This window comes from Dipodomys merriami, unplaced genomic scaffold (assembly GCF_024711535.1).
Source record: "Dipodomys merriami isolate MVZ:Mamm:240054 unplaced genomic scaffold, mDipMer1.0.p SCAF_24, whole genome shotgun sequence".
Lineage (NCBI taxonomy): Eukaryota > Metazoa > Chordata > Mammalia > Rodentia > Heteromyidae > Dipodomys > Dipodomys merriami.
Window position 1 is genome coordinate 7,580,417 of NW_027203826.1, and position 20,365 is coordinate 7,600,781.

A 20,365-nucleotide genomic window follows, 5' to 3' on the forward strand; every position below is an offset into this window, starting at 1 on the left:
TAAAAAAAAAAAAACAACTACTCAGGGACAGTGTACAGGCTGAATTCAAGCCCCAGGACAGGCACAAAGAAAACAAGAAAGCAAGAGCACAGTATTAACTATTACTAACATTATCAGTAATTTATCACAGGCTCCAGCCCAGGCAGGAGTTTATAAGTATGTGAAATTCCTGGCTATACAGTTGTAACTTCACCTTTCTCTCTGCTATAAAGAAGCAAATGAGGAACAAAGTACAAGAACAACAGGAATAAACATCAGTAAAGTTATTAGAAATAATAGCCTGAGAGACATCTCTGAGGACCACAGACTAAAGCTGAGAGCTGCTGATAAAAAAAGTAAAGAGCACAAGTCAGGGTTTCAACTATCCTCTGAGTATAGCCTAACTAGATTACTTTACCACATTCTGAGCTTCAGCATTTGTAAAATATGAAATGATAGTTTGCAGAGGTCTTGTGCGGGTCATAAATGAGAAATACCTGGCCCATACAAAATGTTAGATAAAACCAAGTTTTTGAGCTCTATCTAGGAAATCTGAACTCATTTCTAACTATGAAGTAGTATATTTTACAAAGAATTAGTTCCATTTAAAAGTTATTATCTCCACAACCACTACCCACAAGCTTTTTCCATTAAATTGAGTATCTTCTTCTGGACTAACTATACTTATTATGAAAATACTGCTTCGGTTAAGCCTCCTTAAGCCAGTTATTTCAGATATTACATGCCTATAAAATCATGAGGATCACTTGAGAATCAATTATGAAATGGAAAAGGAGCTATATCCTAATTTTCACAGAAAGACTTCTTTCTTGGGGAAAAGTTCAAGCAGCTGCATTAATGAAAGGTTATCAATACTTTTAAAGAAATATACTACTCTAGAACATATTCTATAATTCTCAGGAAGATAAAGGCTTTCAAAACTCTCGTCTATAATATTTTCCAAGTTCAAATATCCTCTCAAATATATATATGTACACACACACACACACACACACACACACACACACACACAGTGTCAAAATATAGTGTTTTAACTTATTCTTTTAGTGGGATGTTACTGAAAAAATACAGCACAATAGGTTTTTTATTTCCTGAGTAAACAAAAATAGAAATCAATAGCAAGCAAAAAACTACAAAATAAATTTTTACCCTTCAGACTCTGCCTCCACAAATACTTCATCTCCATCATCGCCTGCTGCTGTTTCATTTGTTGTGGATAAAGTGCCAGTTGATGTTGTCACCATTGGAACGGACTGAGAGGCGTGCTCTGAAGCATCAGAGGTGGTACTCTCAGTAAATACAGTTACTTTAGAAAGAGAAGAAATTAAAAACTTAACTTTGTGGTTTGTAAATTATTAGCTAGACTGTTTCTCACAGGTTTCCATGACACTAATAAAACCCAAACAAAACTGACTAGTCTGGCTTTGTTACTGACCTGGGGCTGCGACTTGTAGAGGAGTGGTGGGAACACTTCGGCCACCAGATTCTTCTTCATGAGCAAGGAAGAGGGGGGTCTCATACATTCCTAAACCTAAAGACAATTTGGAGTATTATTAAACATCTGAACAAATTAAACTGTCAGTATCCAAGGTATCTAAAAGAAAAAAAAAATTAAGCAGAGAAACAGAAACTGTTGAAGCCCATAATTGAATTATCCTATTAAGCAGACATTAAGCTCTCAAAATTTTAAATAGTTTAAATACTTCCTTCAAATTTAGCTGAAATGTCTTTAATAATTTCACTCTTTATTAATATGTTAAATTGTTTGATGGTTTCATTCTTTTGTTGGTCATGGGGCTTGAACTCAGACCTGGGCACTGTCCCAGAGTTGTTGCTCAAGGATGGTTGTCTATCACTTTGAGCCACAGCTCCACTTCTGATTTTTCTGGTGGTTAATTGGAGATAAGAGTCTCATGGTCTTCTTTCCTGCAAAGGCTGGCTTTGAACTGTGATACTCAGATCTCAGCCTCCTGAATAGCTAGGATTGCATGCTTGAGCCACCAGCACCTGGTGAAGTTTTCATTAAGTTTCAATAAAGCTAATTTTATTGAATTTCCAACTATCAATTACTATGTTAGAATCTATTTCTCACAAAATGGCAAGTTATCACTATCCTCCTTTTTGCTAATGACACTGAAGTTCAACAAAGCTAAATGCACACCTCATAAGGTTACAAAGCTATTAAGAAATGGCATTGTAAATTAGGCCAAGATTTGAATACTAAACTCTAGAAATTGTCCTAACACACAGAGCTGCAAAAATTCAAATCCATATGAAGCCAACAAAGAATTTCACATTGGTAGAGATGTGCCATGTTAAAAAGTTAACATCCTAATTCAACTGAGAATAGGTTACAATTAATGATTTGTGTGCTTGTGTATGACAGTACTGAGGCTTGAACTTGGGGCCTACGTGCTATGCCTTAGCTTTTTGCTTAAAGCTAGTGCTTTACCACTTGAGCCACAGCTCCATTTGTAGCTTTTTACTTACCAATCGGAGACAAGAATATCATGTACTTTTCCTGCCCAGATTGGCTTTGAATTGTGATCATCATATCTCAGGCTCCTGAGTAGCTAGCATTATAGGTATAAGCCATGGACTTATTATCTATGTATAGTGTTTAATGATTCAGTATATAAACCTGAATATTTACCACATTAGCACAGCACTAAGTAGTTTATAGTTTATTACCGAATACACACAAATTCAGGAAATCTTAGGGTTTAGCTATTTACCTCCTTGAGAAGCAAGCTGGCCAAGATCAGAGTGACTAGAACTTGTTTGTGGCATATCTTCTGGTGGCCCAAACCGGAATCTAGGAACACCAACAACCTGTGGGGAACTAAATGAACAAAAACTAAGATGAAATTTCAGATTACCTGGTTAAATCACAATAGTAGACAGAATATAGTAAAAGATAGTAAAGAATTGGGGAAAAAACATCGAAAATGATGCAATATACGCTTCTTATAAAAACACTCTTAACATTAGTTGTCAATAACAGTGACAGTATGAAAAACCTATGATTGATAACTTTCAGCTCTACTAAACTGTGTTCACATTTTTGAATGTTAGAATAATGAAAGCAAAATGTATCACCAGGAAACATAATATAAGAATTGACAAGTTGCCTTCTAAGATTTAGAAAAATCCTATTCGATGGCTAAAATTAGGATTTTGCTTTCCCCTTAACATTATCACTGATCCTCTTTCCCATAATTCAGAATGTAAAACTCAGTATTATTTCTTTCTTTGTCACTTCTTACCGTATCTTTCCTTAGGTAGTCAAGGATTATAGCTCTGTACTAACTCTTGAATGACTTCTATTCAACACTCTAGCTTGAAAGCCTTTCTCTTTCATGGGGTCTTTAAAACTCATCTACATGAAGTTATCTTCCTATGAAAGAACTTTGAGCTTTCCTATGCTATGCCTCAAATTTCCTCATTGCCTACCCCCAAAGTCATGTAGATCTCTGCTATCTAAGAAACAAACTCGAATTATTTCATAGAAGATTAGTGCTGGAGGCTTAATGTCTAGTATGGTGATGCTGGGGATAGTAGAACTTTAAAAAGTAGAACTCAATGTGATTTCTTAACTCAATGTGATTTCTTTTCAGGTACTGCTTTCGGAAGGGATTAACAGTTCTCTGGGGATAACTGTAAATTCCTACCAGAGGCTGTGAGTAAAGTACAAGCCAGGCCATATCCTGGCCCCCTTTTTGGGGGGAGGAGAGGCGATCTTGACCCTTCTAATCCAAGAATTTCTGCCATTCTAAGACTGTCTGCCACCATCTGCTCGCCAAAGCTGAGCTGATCAAATTCTAAAACTGTACTAGATTGAAACCTCTTTTCTTTGTAAGTTACCTAGTCTTTCATATTTTGTTGAAGCACTAGGAAACAGTCAAAAATAATAATTCTAATTTTCTCAGTCTTACTTTTATTCAGATAACTAGTCTGAAATAAAAAATGATGAAGTTAAATTTATAGTTTTCCTAACAGGAAAATCTGTATTGGTCAGGTCCATTCTCTCCAAGACTACTGCTATTATGAGGTTTTTAGGAAAAGGTTTGGGGACTAGTGATTTTTAGAGCCTGAAGAGTTTGACATCTGTTGCTTGGCATAGTGACACACCCTTATATAATTCCATTTAGTCAAGAGGCAGAGATTGGGAAGAAATTTGGGCCCTAACTGAAAAATAACTAATTGAAAAAACTCCTTATCTCTCTTGCTGTTGTTTTTAATGTACTTATAATGTACCATGTGTTTTTTTGTTTCTTTTGTTATGTTCTTCCCCCAGGGTATAACGCCTGTTTTCAGTGTATTTGATTCCCGTGCCCTGAATCTTGTATATACATTTTTCTAATTTGGGGAGGGGAAGAGAAATAATAAAATGTTGAAATAAGGTTACAGGATGACCCACTGTAACAACGAGACATACAAGACACTATGTTGGAAACAAACATTACAACTTTGGGGGGTGGGGAGGGAGAAGTTGGGGAGGTGAGGAGGGAAGGGATGGTAGGGGAGAAAAACAAAGGAGGTAACAACAATTGATAGGAAATGTACTCATTACCTTACTCATATAACTGTAACCCCTCTGTACAGTATTTTTACAATAAAAAAATCAAAAAACTTACTAAAAACAAAAAGAGGGCTGGGTTGTGGTTCAAGTGGTAGAGTACAAGCCTATTAAGTACAAAGTTCTGAATTAATCCCCAGTACTGCTTTAAAAAAATGCAATAACACTTGTAGAAATGTGTCTTTTTGGAGTAAAAATACAGTTTGTCTTTTGCTACCAATAAGCATATTTACGTGTTACTACATCTAGACTACTGGGTATTTCCAAACTTGCAGAATCTTTACATTTTTCTTTCCTTTTTCTTTTCTCTAAAGTGCTCAAACCTATTAAAACTAGGGCCTTACATACTAGGCAAACATTCTACTATTGAGCTAATATACCTAGTTTGAAACTTTCAAATTGTAATCTTTAAATATATCTTATGCAAGTAATATTTCATCCACAATTAAACAAGAACTTTTACAGAAAAAGTTGTCTATCCCCAGAACTGGAGAAATGGCTCAAGCGATAGAGAGCCTACTGCTTGACTGCAACGCCCTGAGCTCAAGTCCCAGTACCTCCAAAAGATAAGCCTTCTAGTTCTTTTTTTATTTTTATTTTTGGGTCCGGTCATGGGGCTTGAACTCTGGGCGCTGTCCCTCAGCTCTTCAGCTCAAGGCTAGCGCTCTACCACTTCCTTCTAGTTCTTTAAGAGGATTGGTAGAGCACAACAGTTAGCACAGCTTCTACATGCTTGGTATAAAAATAAAAACTTCTAATTAGATGCACCAGCCAACGAGTAAAACCAACAGATAACCTAGTTCGAGTCCTGGTCTTGGACAAAAAATAAATAAAAATAAAAACTGCTATTTTCTGGCTGGCTGACTTTTAGCAAATTAGTTAATATCCTTAGACTGCATTCAATAATCTTACCTGTAGAAAAAAGAGCCAATGGAAAAAAAAAAATAATCTTACCTGTAAAATGACAACAATAATTGCCTCAAAGTCAAGAGTCTTAACTGAATCAACATAATTGGAAATGCTAAATATATGTAAGCAACTCTGATTTAATTTAATGTGAGCACTTATTAAGTCTCCTAAGATTATTATTTTTGTCAGTTGTGGGGCTTGAACTCTGGGCCTGGGGGCTGTCCCTCAGCTCTTCAGCTCAAGGTGAGTGATCTTCCACTTGAGCCAGTGCCACTTCCAGTTTTCTGGTGGTTTATTGGATATAAGAGTCTCACGGACTTTTCCTTCCCCAGGCTGGCTTTGAACCTCGATCCTCAGATTTCAGCCTCCTGAGTAGCTAGGATTACAAGCGTGAGCCACCCGGCACCTGGCCTTAGATTCTTAACTGTTGGAAAAATTATTTCTATTCCAGGTTCTATTGCTATGCTTCAATTTACCTACATTATTTAGGTTATAGGTAGATGCTTTATGTGTTTTACATTCATAATTTTACTACTATAATCACTTTAATTATAAACATATCCACTAACATCTATGTAGCATTTACCATTTGACAAATAATACCTTAACATGAAAATATAAACTCACTAACTCCTACAACTTATGAAGTAGGGATTATTATAGTATTATTCTCATTTTAAAGTGAGCCTACCCAGAAGAGGAGGTGAACTTAAAGAACTTGCTACTGCTTAAGCCCTACCTGGAGGCTACTTTCAAACACTTTCTGATGTAGATATCATCTCCTTAATCACTGTAATATGATCTTTAACATTCTTCTTAGAAACAACTTTCTTTCACATTTATAAACTTTTCCTTAACACTACATTCTTAACTCTTCTACTCTGGGAGCTAATATGTAACAGAGAAGGACGCAGCAAATAACTAATAAACAAGTAAACTAGCAAGGGAACAGAATTTCATCACTGATTAAGTTTCTCTATTAACTTACTGAATAGCTTCAGCAAATCCATCTGTACGGTGTGGCACCACAAGAGTTGGAGTACTTGGAACTGTCCTGTCTTCATCATCAAAAAAATGCTGTTGCTGAAACAAAGAAAGGAAATGGTGACTGATAGGCACAATGGCATGTTGGATGACTGTACACACATCTACATGAAGGTGCATACTTACCATACCACCTATTCCGGGAGTCAACTGAAGCCCACGTCCCACAGACTGCCTCCGGGTCATCTGAATTCTCTGTTAAAAAATACATCATATTTGTTTTGTGTTAAAAATCAGATTATATTTGTTTTTAAAAAAATCAGGTAATAAAGCACTCAATAGCAATAAAAACAGCTTATTAACCAACAAAGTAATCAATGTTAGCAGATAATGTTTTGAGGATATTTTCTCTAAAAATTGTGACATTTTCCTTAGTAAAATTTTGCACTACAGAAACTAGTTATTTTTTTTATTTCATTATAAGAGTCATCCATTTGTTAGGCAAGCATTTGAACATTTGACATACCCTCTATATTTTGTGTTTTTAATTTGTTTTCCAGAGAGGAATTACCTAACTTTTGCTCAGGCTGGCCTCAAATCGCCACTAGCCTGTTATCATCTCTTGAACAGCTGAGAGTACAGGCAGGTACTACCATGCACACACATTTAAATTATATTAATGAATAAAAATGTTATTAATCACTGCATAAAATATTAATATTTAAACTAAAACTAATTTATAATACTCTCTTATTTGTATATGAGTTTAGCATCTATCTCCTTGTCAGAAAATGTTACCAACTATGCTTTTGAATTTTAAGGTTTAATTATTTTTCAGAGATCTGACTTCTCAATTGTTTCTCAGTTAATGTCTCAATTTGAAGAGCTGGGGCTATGTTAACTATACGTGTTTTAGCAGCATCCATATTTAACATATTATGTTCAAGGGTAAAACTCACAGTTTAGGAGAATCTTCATACTTTATATGGTGTGTACTGCAATAGCCTCTTACTAAGATATATGTAAACCCACTATATGCAAAACATAAAAGATGTGTTTACCTTTATCTATGTTAAAGTGGAAACATGTATGATTCCAAACAAATGAGAGAAAAAGGGTTAACTAAATTCCTTTCCCAAAGTCATGTGCACTTTAGAAAAACTTAAAAAACCAGTGGTACTGAGTTGCCAAAATATACTTCTTTTTAATTAAAATCCAAGAAAGTCTTTGTTAACTTGTAGAAATCAGTATCAGAATTTTATTTGCTATGACTATAGTCCTTTCAATTTATACACAACTTTTTGTAAGACTTACCTTACTAAATGTCAATCCATTTTTGAAAGGAAAAGAAACCAGGTATTAGTCTTAAAAAGACACAAAATTATGCCCAAACATTATAAAATTCATTTGAGAGAAGAGAGAACCGAGAGTCATGCTAAGGAGAAAAAGCAAAAAGCAAAGACTATTAGCTTTCTGAGAAGCATTAGTTTATTCTTCAGTACCTGCACAGGTGGTCCTAGCTCTTGAGGTGGAGCATGAATGGTAAGGCGAGGGGGGAGTGGGTGTGGTGGTCTTCTAGGAGACTGTGGTGCTCTAGGGGTCTGTCTTTCAGATGCAGATGATGGCTGCTGTTCTCTAGCAACATCCTGGGAAAAAGATGACTCTGCTGTACCTGAATTTCCTTCACCTACAGAAAAAGGTAATTTTGGACTAAAAATCTGCCACAAAGTAACCTGGACAATACCCAAATGTACATACTTTACCACTAGGAATGTTCCCCTCACATGTATATGCAGAAGTGAAGTTTATATCAAAATAAAATTTTGAGGTCTAGAATCAGATCCTTGCTCTAACATTTGCTAAGATGTATGTGCCCTGGTTAAATCAGCTTCTTTGATTCTAATTTCTCATATTGGTATCCAAACCTACTAAGTACATAGTAATTATTAGAAACAGAGGGTCCCCAGAAAATTATTAAGTAACCTTCCAAAATGTACCAAATCCATCCATTCCCTAATTAGACTACTAAGTCTATTTGTGTCTTGACTGAAAAACCAAAACAAAATAAAAACAAACAAAAAAACACAAACAGAAAAAAGTCTTATATAAGTATTCAGTCAGTATCTCAATGTGCTTCATATCTGCAAAACAAGGCTGGGAATACTTGCTCTCAGGGAACACTGAACTTTTAGTTATAAAAAGTATCAAAGGGCTGGGAAGGTGGCTCAGTGGTAGAGCACTTGCCTTGCATGCATGAGGCCCTGGGTTCGATTCCTCAGCACCACATAAGCAAAAAGAAAAAAGCCGGAAGTGGCGCTGTGGCTCGAGTGGTAGAGTGCTAGCCTTGAGCTGAAGAGCTGAGGGACAGTGCCCAGACCCAGAGTTCAGGCCCCACGACCGGACCCAAAAAAAAAAAAAAAAAAGAAAAGAAAAAAGTATCAAAACTATATGCCTCTAAAACTAACTATGCAATACAGAAGAAAAGTAAAACCAAACCTTTTCATGGTTGTTGCACGACAACACTGGTTAGACTGACCTCTTCTGGTTATAAACTGCTGTTACATTTCCCTGATTTAATTTTACCAACATAGGATTTTACCAGAAGCAGCTTTAAGATCCACTAGAAATTTCTTATTTAAGTTTTATAGCATATTCACATTTTACAACAATCAAATGAAATAGTACTTAGTATTGTAATGGCACTGCACAGACTTTATAAAAGCACAATATAGTATCAAAAGCTTTATTCCCAACTTACTAAGTCTTACTACCTAAATAATAAAGCACAATTGTAAGGTCAGAAAATATTACAACAAACAGATTTAAGGCTAATGAAGTCTCACCACTGTTTTGCGAATCAGCAGCTCTCTGATTACTTTCACCTCCACCCAAACTTTCTTCTGTTTCAGTACCAGGGTCAGTGCCATCACCACCCTACAAACAAAATGTAATGACTTAAGCTCAAGTAAATCAAAGCAGTATCATGAATCAAAGATTAACCATTGCAAAGACAAATCAACCAATCAAATCTTTAAAAGGTTTGATTTAAAAGGGGTATAAAGATAGGTTTTGGTATCTTGATTAACAAAGCTCTTTCTGTACTAAAGAAAAAGAGCAAGTCTTCTAAGTAAGCATTTAAAGAAAATGGTCAAAATTCTAAGCAGTTACCTCAGCATCATCAGCTTCATAACCATCGTTACCATCTGCACTACCAGTTCCTTCATTACTGTCTTCACCTTCATCTCCCATCCCTGCATCGTCTTCATCATCATCATCATCATCTTCATCTTCTTCATAATCCTAGTAAAAAAATCTCCAGGTGTGAAAAAGATCTAGGATATGGCCTACAGATTTTGCACATGTTAATGACCCACTTAAGGAATGGGTTGTCCTGAGAGCATAATATGACTAGCTAAATGGCTAAATAGCGTAACTGCAATCTTCATAAAATTATACAATAATGACTGATTTTGTCTGTTCACATGAGACTGCAAAGATGCTAGGCAGGTGACGAAATTGTACCGCAATTCTATCCACAATTAAATCAACACACTCAAAGAACAACAAAATTATAACATATTAGGAATTTAAAAAAGATGTTGCTTTACTGATAAGAAAATTTCAAGAGAGACGCTGTCAATGTAGAATTAAATTCCAAAATAAAATACAATGTACCACAAAAAACATACTATTTAATGATGATACATCAATTACTTCTGAAATGAAATACAGGATTTCAAAAGAAAAAAATACCTTGTTTCTACAGAAACAATATTGCTTATAACTAAGTTAATACAGACATTTATCAACAATTTAAGATTAAAACTGGGAATAAATTTCAAATGGCTTAGTATTCATTAAAAAAAAAACCCACAAAATTTAAACTGTTTTTTTCTATCATTGTCTCTAGGTACATTTTTATTATATAATTTAATTCCTGAGCTAATCAGCTAATCTAGTCTACTATATTAGACTAGAAATCAGATTTTACTGACATATATTAGTAATATCAAGATTTAATACTTATAGTTTAAAGCTACTTAGCCAGGTTGTATACATTCTTGTAATCCCAGCATTCAGGAAGCCAGCTTGAGCTGTACAATATGACAAGTACATGCCCAAGGCCCTGGGTTTGATCTCCAACAATGCAAAACAAGTTTAAAAATACCAGATCATTTCAAAGCCAAGTTCACCTCATGTTCACCATCATTTTCATCTTCATCATCATCTTCATCATCACTGTCAATTACAATGACATCATCTCCTTTGCCTTGTCCATCCTGAGATGAAGTAGTTGTCGTCTGCTGATCTGACTGAAGTGGTCCAAGATCTATTTGTAGAGATTGAGATGTTTCTTCACTGTCTTCCATAGGTGTATAATCTCCCTGGGTGACTCCCTTTAAACATTAGATTTAAAATATCAAATATACTTAAAACTATTAGTGAGCTATCACTTTCAAAGTAAAGCTTAAAAAATATTTATGGATTAGCATTATTTTATTTTTGAAATTATAGTTCAAAAGCAGAATCAATGTGAAATATATCATAAACATTTGACTTTCTTTACTATCTTCTAGTAGAACATACTATAAATCTTATTGGGAAATGCTCTGATAAGAAAAGGTTTATACAAATATGTATGTATTCATAACTACTGTATTGCCTTGTGGATAGGTGATGAGAAATGTAAGCTACAAATGAAATCCTAGTCTTTTTAGCAGCCACTTCATAAATGAGGAAAGCAATGAAATTAATTTGAACACACTTAATGAATATGCCCAAAGAATTAAACACAACTGATAGATGTTGATAGAACATTGTACCCCTTTATCAATATGGAAAAAGATTTTTTTTTTCCCTGTCAGTACTGAGGTTTGAATTCTGAGTATCATACTTGCTGGGTATTTGCTTTATCACTTAAGCAGCTGGCTTTAGCTAGCTCTTTCTTTGTTAGTTTTTCTCAGACAGGGCAGCATTTTGTCTTGTTTGAACTTGGACTGTGCTCTTCTTATCTCTGCCTCTGAGATGTTGGGATTACAGGCATGCCACTGTGCCTAGCAATAAGGTTGTAAGTTTTAAAGAATGAAATACTTCTCAGAATTTCATATGAAAAATGGGCAGGACAGTAATTGTACCTATTGTTAGGTAGGATTCACGTCAGTAATAAAGGAATATAAATATAAGCACATTGTGTAGCACATAAAGTACTAATTCAATTTCTGATATAGACTAGGAACACTCTACAGATAATGAAGCATAATGAAAAGTGACATAATGACCCCAAAGGATGCTCAATAGGTAAGTGTCTCTCCAAATATTTTCAGATCCAAAGAACTCTAAATTCTGAAACACTGTCCTAAGTTTTTTCTTTTTTTTTTTTTGGTAGGGGGCATCGTGGGGCCTGAACCCTGGGCATGGGCGCTGTCCCTCAGCTCTTAGCTCAAGGCTAGTGCTCTACCACTTGAGCCACAGTGCCACTTCCAGCTTTTTTCTTATGTGGTGCTGAGGAATTGAACCAGGGCCTCAGTGTCCTAAGTTTTTTGTATGAGACACACAACTTCCAGCAAACATTAAAATAACTATTTGCTCAGTTATTTCCACAATTCTGTTACCAAAATATGCTGTTTAACTTTGCTATTAAGGATGGATTTTGGCTTAAACATGCAATTACATTTTTTTTTTCTTCCATATAAGCCAGCAAGTCTTTTGAACTAAGCCATAATGGGAATCAAAATAAGTCAAGGCATAATAAAAAAACTTTCCTAAAGTGATTTGTTCAGCTAAAGGAAAAAGCAACATACAACGGAAAGTTAAATGATACTTTTGAGTCATACATAATCTCAAGAAAAAACTTCCTTGAGAAAATTTGGGCATAACTTAACCAAATCTGGCAATTAAACAGAAACCCATGTCTTATTTCAAATAATTTTTCTATCCTTTGGACATTCTTCTCAGAAAGATAAAGTAATGTCCTTTTTAGACCTGCACAGCCAAGGGTTTAGTTAGGTGTTTTTGGAAAACTAATGCATCTCAAAAGCTAAAATCTGCTTGTAATCTATGACTGCTTCTGAGCAATTTACATACTTAAAACCACAACGAAAAGATCATGAATGTTATCCAGAAAGAAAGTACTTTTTCAAGCTGAAGAGGACACCTCGGAACTACACTGGCTGGGTTCAAATCCCAGCTCCAATGCTGTGTTAACCTAGCTCCATTACTTATCTGGGTATTAGTTTTTTCACCTATATAGCTATTATGTTTATTCAGTTACCCAGTATACTTCTTAGAACACTTGGACATTATAAAGTTAGTTATCTTTTGCATTCTCATCAGGGGCAAAAGAATGAGAATAGTAATACTGTAAGGTTAAGAGGCAGACACTGTTTTAGGAACTCTATAATGTCTTTAAGTGTTATAGAGCTCTAACAGTAAAGCAATTAAAGAGTTAATAACAAGCTTACAGTTAGTCATACAGCTTTTAAGTTGGGAAGCTAAGAAGGGAGCCCCATGCTTTACATTCTCTTTCCCTTTGTCAAATTGTTCTGCAGAAGCCTCAATGAGAATCAAAATGTAAGTGTACAAATAGAGTGTATCTTATGAATTATGTTAATGCTGAATGGGAAACAAAGAAAGACCATGAAATGTGGCATTATGGTCCAGTAAGACTCCGCTAGCATTCCTGTTCTTTGAAATAGTTTTAAAATAGTGGCTGTTTATTCATAACTCATCAATTTGAAGGATCTTGGCTATATATGAAAACATTCTTTAATATGAATTTGGAGCATAGTACATACACAGAAAGAAAAGCAGAAAGAGTACTGGTTAATTCCAGTAATATTTTATTGAATATAAAGACATTTTTAAAAGTTTAATTGTTTCAATTTGTCACAACAATAGATTACTTTGTTTTTACTTACTTCTCCAATGGAATCTTGAGAATCCTGGTTGTATACTTGAGTCTCTACCTCTCCATCAGTACTTTCTTCTGCCATAACTTCTTCCTGAATAATGATATACAATTTACCAATCATTTTAATAGTAGTCACCTGTTCTGCTAATTCTTAAATTTTTTTTTTTGTTGGTCATGGGGCTTGAACTCTGGGCCTGAATGCTGTCCCTCAGCTCTTCAGCTCAAGGCTAGCACTCTACCACTTGAGCCACTGTTCCACTTCCGGTTTCTGAGTGGTTTATTGGAGATAAGAGTCTCACGGACTTTCCTGCCTGGGCTGGCTTTGAACCACTATCCTCAGATCTCAGCCTCCTGAGTAGAATTACAGGCATGAGCCATCGGCACCTGGCCCAATTCTTAATAAACCCTCAAAATCTGCAATTTTGTGAAGCTATGTTAGAAATGTTTTTTACTTATAAAATATAACCACTTTTTCAAGATATTTGACTTATGAGTGGTAAATTAACCAAGGGAAACAAAATTTGATATAAAATTGAACTTACTAGAATAGTCCTAACAAAAAGAAAAAATTTTGGCTAATCATTTTCTTTCTTTTTTTTTTTGTGTGGTACTCAGGTTTGAAATTAGGATTTCGTGCTTATTAGTCAAGTACTCTACCACTTGAGACATGTCCCCAGCCCCTCAGTTTGAATTATTTTTTATGATTTTGCCTGGGTTGGCCTCAGATGTTAATTCTATCTATTCTTCTTGTATAGCTGGAATTATAGGTGCGAGTCATGACATCTGTCTTATTCTTTGAAACAGGGTCCCATTAACACCTGCCTCTCTCCCCAACCCAAGGCTGGCCTCGAACTGAGATCTTTTTTATCTCTGTCGAGGATTGTTGTGCACTCCTAATTTATCTTAACCTTAAATAAAAAGTAGATTAAGAGTGCAAAATGTCAACAAGAATATAAATTTCTTTATTCTTGAAATTAAAAAAAAAAGCCTTTGAAATGAAACTCAATTTACATTTTTTGTGTTTTTTTCTTTTTAACTGAATGGTAATAGATTTAGTCAAAGAATATAGAATACCTTTGGCAACAGTAACAGTAGCAGGCCAATTAGTTAAAAAAAACTATTTCAATGCGAGTTTTTCATATTATACATTATGACCACAAAAGGTTAATTCTTTCATCTATATTTTAACTTTACTGATAAGGGTAAAAGTAAATAAAAGAATTTCATACCCACCTCAGTTCCTACAGGTGCAACTGTTTTCAATTTCTTTGAAAGAGGCATTTCTACTGTGTCATCAGAGACCTGGTCTGATGCTTCTATGGTACTATCTTCTTCCTCTTCACGGGTACGCTTGGGCACAGAGGAACTTGGGGTAGCTGAAACTTTGAAATTATGTAATTTAAGTCTCAAATTACACGATAAGAATAAATCCGCATACAGTATTTACACTGCATGAACAAGAATATAAACATTCAGGTCTTGTATCAATGCCTATCAACATAACTGGTTCTGGCTAATGTATGAATAAACAAATGGCAACTTAAGCTTCAACTTACTAATGCTAATCTAACTTGCTAATAAAGTCAGCCAACTTTTTAGCTATATCTGATTTACTGATTGTAATGATACTCAACTATTTATAAAGTTTATATAAGACTTTTTTTTTAATAATCCAGAACTCCTTAAGTGAAACACTGCCCAAGATCTATCTACATTAAGTTACATATAAGGTTTGGGTTTGTTTCTTTTACTTAATAATAAAAACAATGGGCCAATTGTAAACATGAGATGTTAGGAATATGGTCGTTCCTTATCCTATCAGGTAAAAACAAGTATTTACAAGAACACTCAGGATATGTGCTGAGTCTAAGAAATTAAGATCCATGGGTCTGCTCTAACTTAATTCAAAAATTAAAACTTACCAGTGCCAAATACTGCTGTGGAAGTAGAAGGCCGCTCAACAGGTGAACTCTGAACAACCTCAACTACATTTGGGGATAGTTCTTGGTTTACAGGCTCAATCTGAGCATGACTCTGTTGAGTAGGTTGCACAAAAGCTGTTGCCTGTGTTTGTTGCTGAACAGTTAAAATGGGCTGAGAAATGGAAGGCTGGACATTAGGACTAGTTGAACGAACAGATCCACTTGTACTTCCAAAAACTGGAACATGGTCCACAGGCCCCTCTGACTGCATAGCTAAAAAACAATAACAATAGCATTTAATGTAAGCAGGCAATCCAGTCTTACCAGAGCTGGACTTACCTTTGTCTATTCTATGGCATATTCACATTTTTGTTTCTATGTAAATACTACTCAGGAACACTGGCTAAGTGAAGAGGTATTATGTACTTTTGTGTTACTTATGTGATGATAAAATAGCATGCAGTAATTTGTTGGCAAAATAAATAAGTATCTAGATTCTTCAACCATTCTGGAAGGCAGTATAGCATTCCCTCAGAAGACTCAACATAGAGCCCCTCTATGAATCAGCAATCCCACTCCTGGACATTTACCCAGATGACCACAAACAAGTCCACACTAAAACTTCCGCAGTATTATTTACCAAAGCTAAGATATGGTAGTAATCCAGATGTCCTCAATAGATGAATGGATCAAGAAAATGTGGTCTATATTCAAAATGGAATTCTATGCTTCCGTTAGAAAAAATGACTTTGCCCCATTCGTAAGGAAATGTAAAGACTTGGAAAAAAATTATATTAAGTGAAGTAAGCCAGACCCAAAGAAACACAGGCTGCATCATTTCCCTCATCTGTAATAACTAGACTGTGTCTAGGATATTCTTAGCAGAGGATCACAATGGCTCAATACCTATGTGCATATGACCATATAAAATGATGCTTAACAAAATGAACTCTTCAGAAATGGATACATCAGATTTTATTAGTGTACTATTTACAGTTATTTCCTTTTTCATTTTTTTCATTTGGTTTATTTCCTGTTGACACTGTTTTTGATTTCCAAACCCACTGACTTGTATATAAGTTTATCTGATTTGGGGATGGGAAGGGAAATCACAAAGAGTGGGACAAAGGATGAACCAATGCAATGGTGATACTCACTGGACATTATATTGGAAATGAATTTTATAACATGTGGGAGAGGGGAGTTGGAGTGTAAGTGGGAGAAAATGAGGGAGGAGGTAACATTGTTAAAAAAATGTACTCATTATCTCATATAACTTTAACCCTTCTGTACATTACTTTACAATAAGATTAAAAAAACGATTTTTCCATCTATTGTTCCATTTAAATTAAAACCAAACAAATTGAAAGAAATTTAGGAGCTCAAAGTCAAATTGGGTATTTTTCATTAAGTATCATTTTGTTTTAATACTTTAACACATACGTTTGGAGTGAGATATATGCATATGCAAGGTGCTGGGTTTCATCCCTAGCAATATGCAAATAAAAAAAAATGAACTAACAAAAACCCCAGAACAAAAAAACCAAGACCCCACAAAAATATAAAACAAAACATTCAATGTGCAATTAAGAAAATATAGCTAAAATATTTTGTATTTTCATGGCATTTATATTATATACTTCAAAGCACTTGTAATGTTTTCTAATTCTAACAAAATTTCTTACAGAAATACATATCTTGCTAACTTACTAGACATGTTTTGGGATTGTGAAAAAAGACTAATAAAAATAGACTCATGAACCTGAGGAAGGCAATCTAGGAAAGTAAAAGAGGTATTTATAAAATTCTATAAACTGGGCTAGGAATGTGGTTTAGTGGTAGAGTGCTCGCCTAGCATGCATGAAGCCCTGGGCTCAATTCCTCAGTGCCACATACACAGAAAAAACCCGAAGTGGCTTTGTGGCTCAAGTGGTAGAGCAGTAGCCTTGAGAAAAAAGAAGTTCAAGGACAGCGTCCAGTCCCTGAGTTCAAGGCCCAAACCTGGAAAAAAAAAATCTGTAAGCTATAAAGTTTATAAGTTTAAAGAGAAGAAAATGAGTTCAGATAATTTCAATAAAAATGTGTTAAATTAATCACTATTTTTTTCCTATCATATTCTTTAGCCATCAGAAGTGAATATTTTAGTTGTATAAAAGCATACCATGTATTTATAGAGATGTATTTTCCCTTTTCTTTAGCTTAAAAAGAAAGTAGAAGAGAGGAGGAAATATGTTGAATTGTTAAACATTGTGATCAAGTATTGTAGTAGATGCTTATACTCTTAGCTATTCAGGATGCTAAGGCAGAAAGCTGGAGTTGGAACTCAGGTGAATTAGCAGGACTGTCTTGTAATATTTAAAAAGGGAGAGGCTGGGAACATAGCTCAGTGGTATAAAGGCTTGACTAGCACACAGGAGGCTGAGTTTGTTCCTTAATATGGCAAAAGTGAAAGGAAATAAGTGTAAGTATCTTGAAAGGTATACATTCCAAAATATTAACTTTCACTATGATAACTGGCTTTAAATGCTTTATCCTACACGATTCTGTCATCTTCTCAAAATAAATCTGAGTAAATGGCCAGGCCAAGTAGATTTATGATCCTTTACTAACCTTCTTGTGATTCTACTTGTGTTGTGGGCATCACCGTTGCTGTTGGGGTAGTTGTTGGATTGGTGACTGTTGCAGGTGTGACCATTGGTCGGATACTGGCCCTGGGTGTTGACTTATTCCCAGCCATAGCTGCAGCTGTCACTTTACTTGGAGTAGAAACAACAGGAGTTGGCTTGATATTGGCTGTTGGTGGATCTGATGTGCTGGCTCTTGCAGAGGGGAAAATAAAGGAATAAGGTATTCATAGAACTTATTATAAATATTTCTTATAAGATTTACATACTATATAAAAAATAGGTACATAATTTCCTAAAGTGTGTGTTCAGCAGTTATGGACTAAATATGGTTCAGACCTTATTTTTTCTATCACTGTTTTGTATATACTTGGGAGATTATTATTATTTTTTTTAAAAGACAGTGTAGAGTGATACTTTTCATTTACCATTTCAAAACTCTTATTAAAAATGTTTTCAATTTGAGTAAAAACTGCAGATAATGTCTGAAAGTAGGCAATGTGGATGGAAATACATCCTAGTGTAGAATGGCTGAATCTATGTTAGACTCAGACTTCTATACTTATATTTTATAATATTACAAAGTCAGTAGTAGTGTGTCTTTGAAACTAGTCATTGACTAAAAAATGAAGAGACAATTTTGCAGATATAGCTCTTTAGTATATATTCAAAAAATACTGATTTACTCCCCCCCCCCCCAAGATCACTAGATCTTCCCTAAACTTTAGTTAAGAAAAGTGGATTATGAAACAATCAAAACTCACATTCCTCTTTCACCAGAAGCTTGAGTAGTTTTCAATGTAATCTGTCGCTGCTGTTCTGGGACCTATAAAGAGAAAGTTAGTGAGTTTTGTTCTTATTCCACTCAAGATCTCATTAAACAGAACCAAATATTTTACTCTTGTCAATTTTCTGTATTCTGGAATTGTAGTCAAAATTTATTTTGATGCTGGCTCCTAAATTGCCAGACACTTTAATTGAAAAGAATCTGTCATTCAAGCAGAATTAGCTAATCACCTTACTAGTAGGTTCTTGAGGCTCATCTCTCTGCTCTAAGTGTCTCTCTTGATGCTCCCTGAGTTCTCTCTCCAATCGACTGATTCGACCTTCATATTGGGACTTAAGAGCCGTCATACGAACATCAAGTTCATCTTTCTGCTGATCTAATGCTCCATTTCTTTGCTTAAGCTCCTCATTTTCTTTGGTTAGCTGGTCTTTTATACCTAAAAAGTAACCATGTGATACTATTATTGTCAAACATCAGAAATGTTTATATACTTCATTCCGAAGCTATACTTTAGCATGCTGATATACTATACACCTCAGTGAGCAAAGTTCTAAGATTATCCATGTTTAGCTTATTACTCTAATGTAAAATGTATTTCAGCATAAAAATCTTGAACTTCTAGATAGCACAAAAAGTTAAGCAAAGCTGAATGACTCAGGTCATGGAACCCAGCAATATTAGGTGTTTCAAGGATATTGCTTAATACTCTGCTGGAAGGTTCAGGACTCCACAACCCCCAAGTGGAACACAAAAATAATCTTTGGACTGGTAAGATATAACACTGTCTAGTTTATAGAAGGTTGTCTAAGCAGCATGGTTCAGACTTACGAGATCTGTCATAAAGCTGGAGAGGGTAGAGATTAAGTAGAAAATTTGTAGTACCATGTATTGTTTGATTATCTGCCAGCATAAAGACATCATAAATTTATCAGACATATTCACTGTTTGAACAAAATTGCTCTATGATGTGTCTAATATATAAGCCTAACAGAACACATACACAAGGTCACTTGTTTACTTTTCTTTCTTCTTTTAATTTTAAGCCTAAATCACACAATCAATTTTCAGTACCTAGTTCAAATATTAACTCATACAGAAACTTACTAGCTAAATGTGCAATTTTTGATTTTGCTGCTACAATAGCCTTTCTAGTTTTTTCTTCCTTTTCAGTTATCTGATGTCGGAGTTGTTCCTCCTGTGTGGTTCTATCTTGAAGGTCCTGACGGAGTCGTGAAAGTTCAGATTGAAGTTGCACAGTTTGTTCCTGTAGATTTCTTCCTTCTGTCTCTTTTTCAGACAATGTCTTTGAAAGGAAAAATAGGATACATCATTTAAGTCAGTACAAACTATAGGTCAAGAGTGGTAAACATACAGCCCAGAGACTACATAAGGCCTATGATATCATGTTTCTTGTCAGCTGCCTCTACTAATAATTCTGTGTGGCCCAAATGATACTATACACAGACAAATGACCCCGGTCGAAAAAGTTTTCTCACTCTTGCTATAGATTTACAATGTATTACTTGTTACTTTGATTTCTTTCCATTAACTGTAAGTAAGGATTTAAAAATGGCGATCAAATCAATTAAGTGGAAGTGACACTTGAAATTTAGCTATTCATTATATACATGGATCCATTCAAAGTAAAAA

The 20,365-nt window shown here is 34.9% G+C and overlaps 1 protein-coding gene across 2 annotated transcripts in view; it reads right to left on the reverse strand.

Annotated features, from left to right (window-relative positions):
* Positions 1-20,365, reverse strand: part of Tpr (translocated promoter region, nuclear basket protein) — a 57,078-nt gene that overhangs the window by 4,266 nt on the left and 32,447 nt on the right. The window contains exons 34-49 of one of the 2 annotated variants that reach the window (XM_070034240.1): positions 19,820-20,018; positions 18,946-19,151; positions 18,693-18,754; positions 17,915-18,123; positions 15,305-15,577; positions 14,616-14,764; positions 13,390-13,473; positions 10,666-10,869; positions 9,641-9,772; positions 9,316-9,406; positions 7,975-8,159; positions 6,659-6,727; positions 6,477-6,571; positions 2,736-2,842; positions 1,436-1,531; positions 1,150-1,267 (exon numbers count right to left, since the gene is read on the reverse strand). In XM_070034240.1, coding sequence (XP_069890341.1) covers positions 1,150-1,267; positions 1,436-1,531; positions 2,736-2,842; positions 6,477-6,571; positions 6,659-6,727; positions 7,975-8,159; positions 9,316-9,406; positions 9,641-9,772; positions 10,666-10,869; positions 13,390-13,473; positions 14,616-14,764; positions 15,305-15,577; positions 17,915-18,123; positions 18,693-18,754; positions 18,946-19,151; positions 19,820-20,018 — 2,279 coding nt within the window. Of the gene's footprint in view, positions 1-1,149; positions 1,307-1,435; positions 1,532-2,735; positions 2,843-6,476; positions 6,572-6,658; positions 6,728-7,974; positions 8,160-9,315; positions 9,407-9,640; positions 9,773-10,665; positions 10,870-13,389; positions 13,474-14,615; positions 14,765-15,304; positions 15,578-17,914; positions 18,124-18,692; positions 18,755-18,945; positions 19,152-19,819; positions 20,019-20,365 lie in introns of both variants that reach the window. The other variant, XM_070034239.1, reaches the window with a different exon arrangement.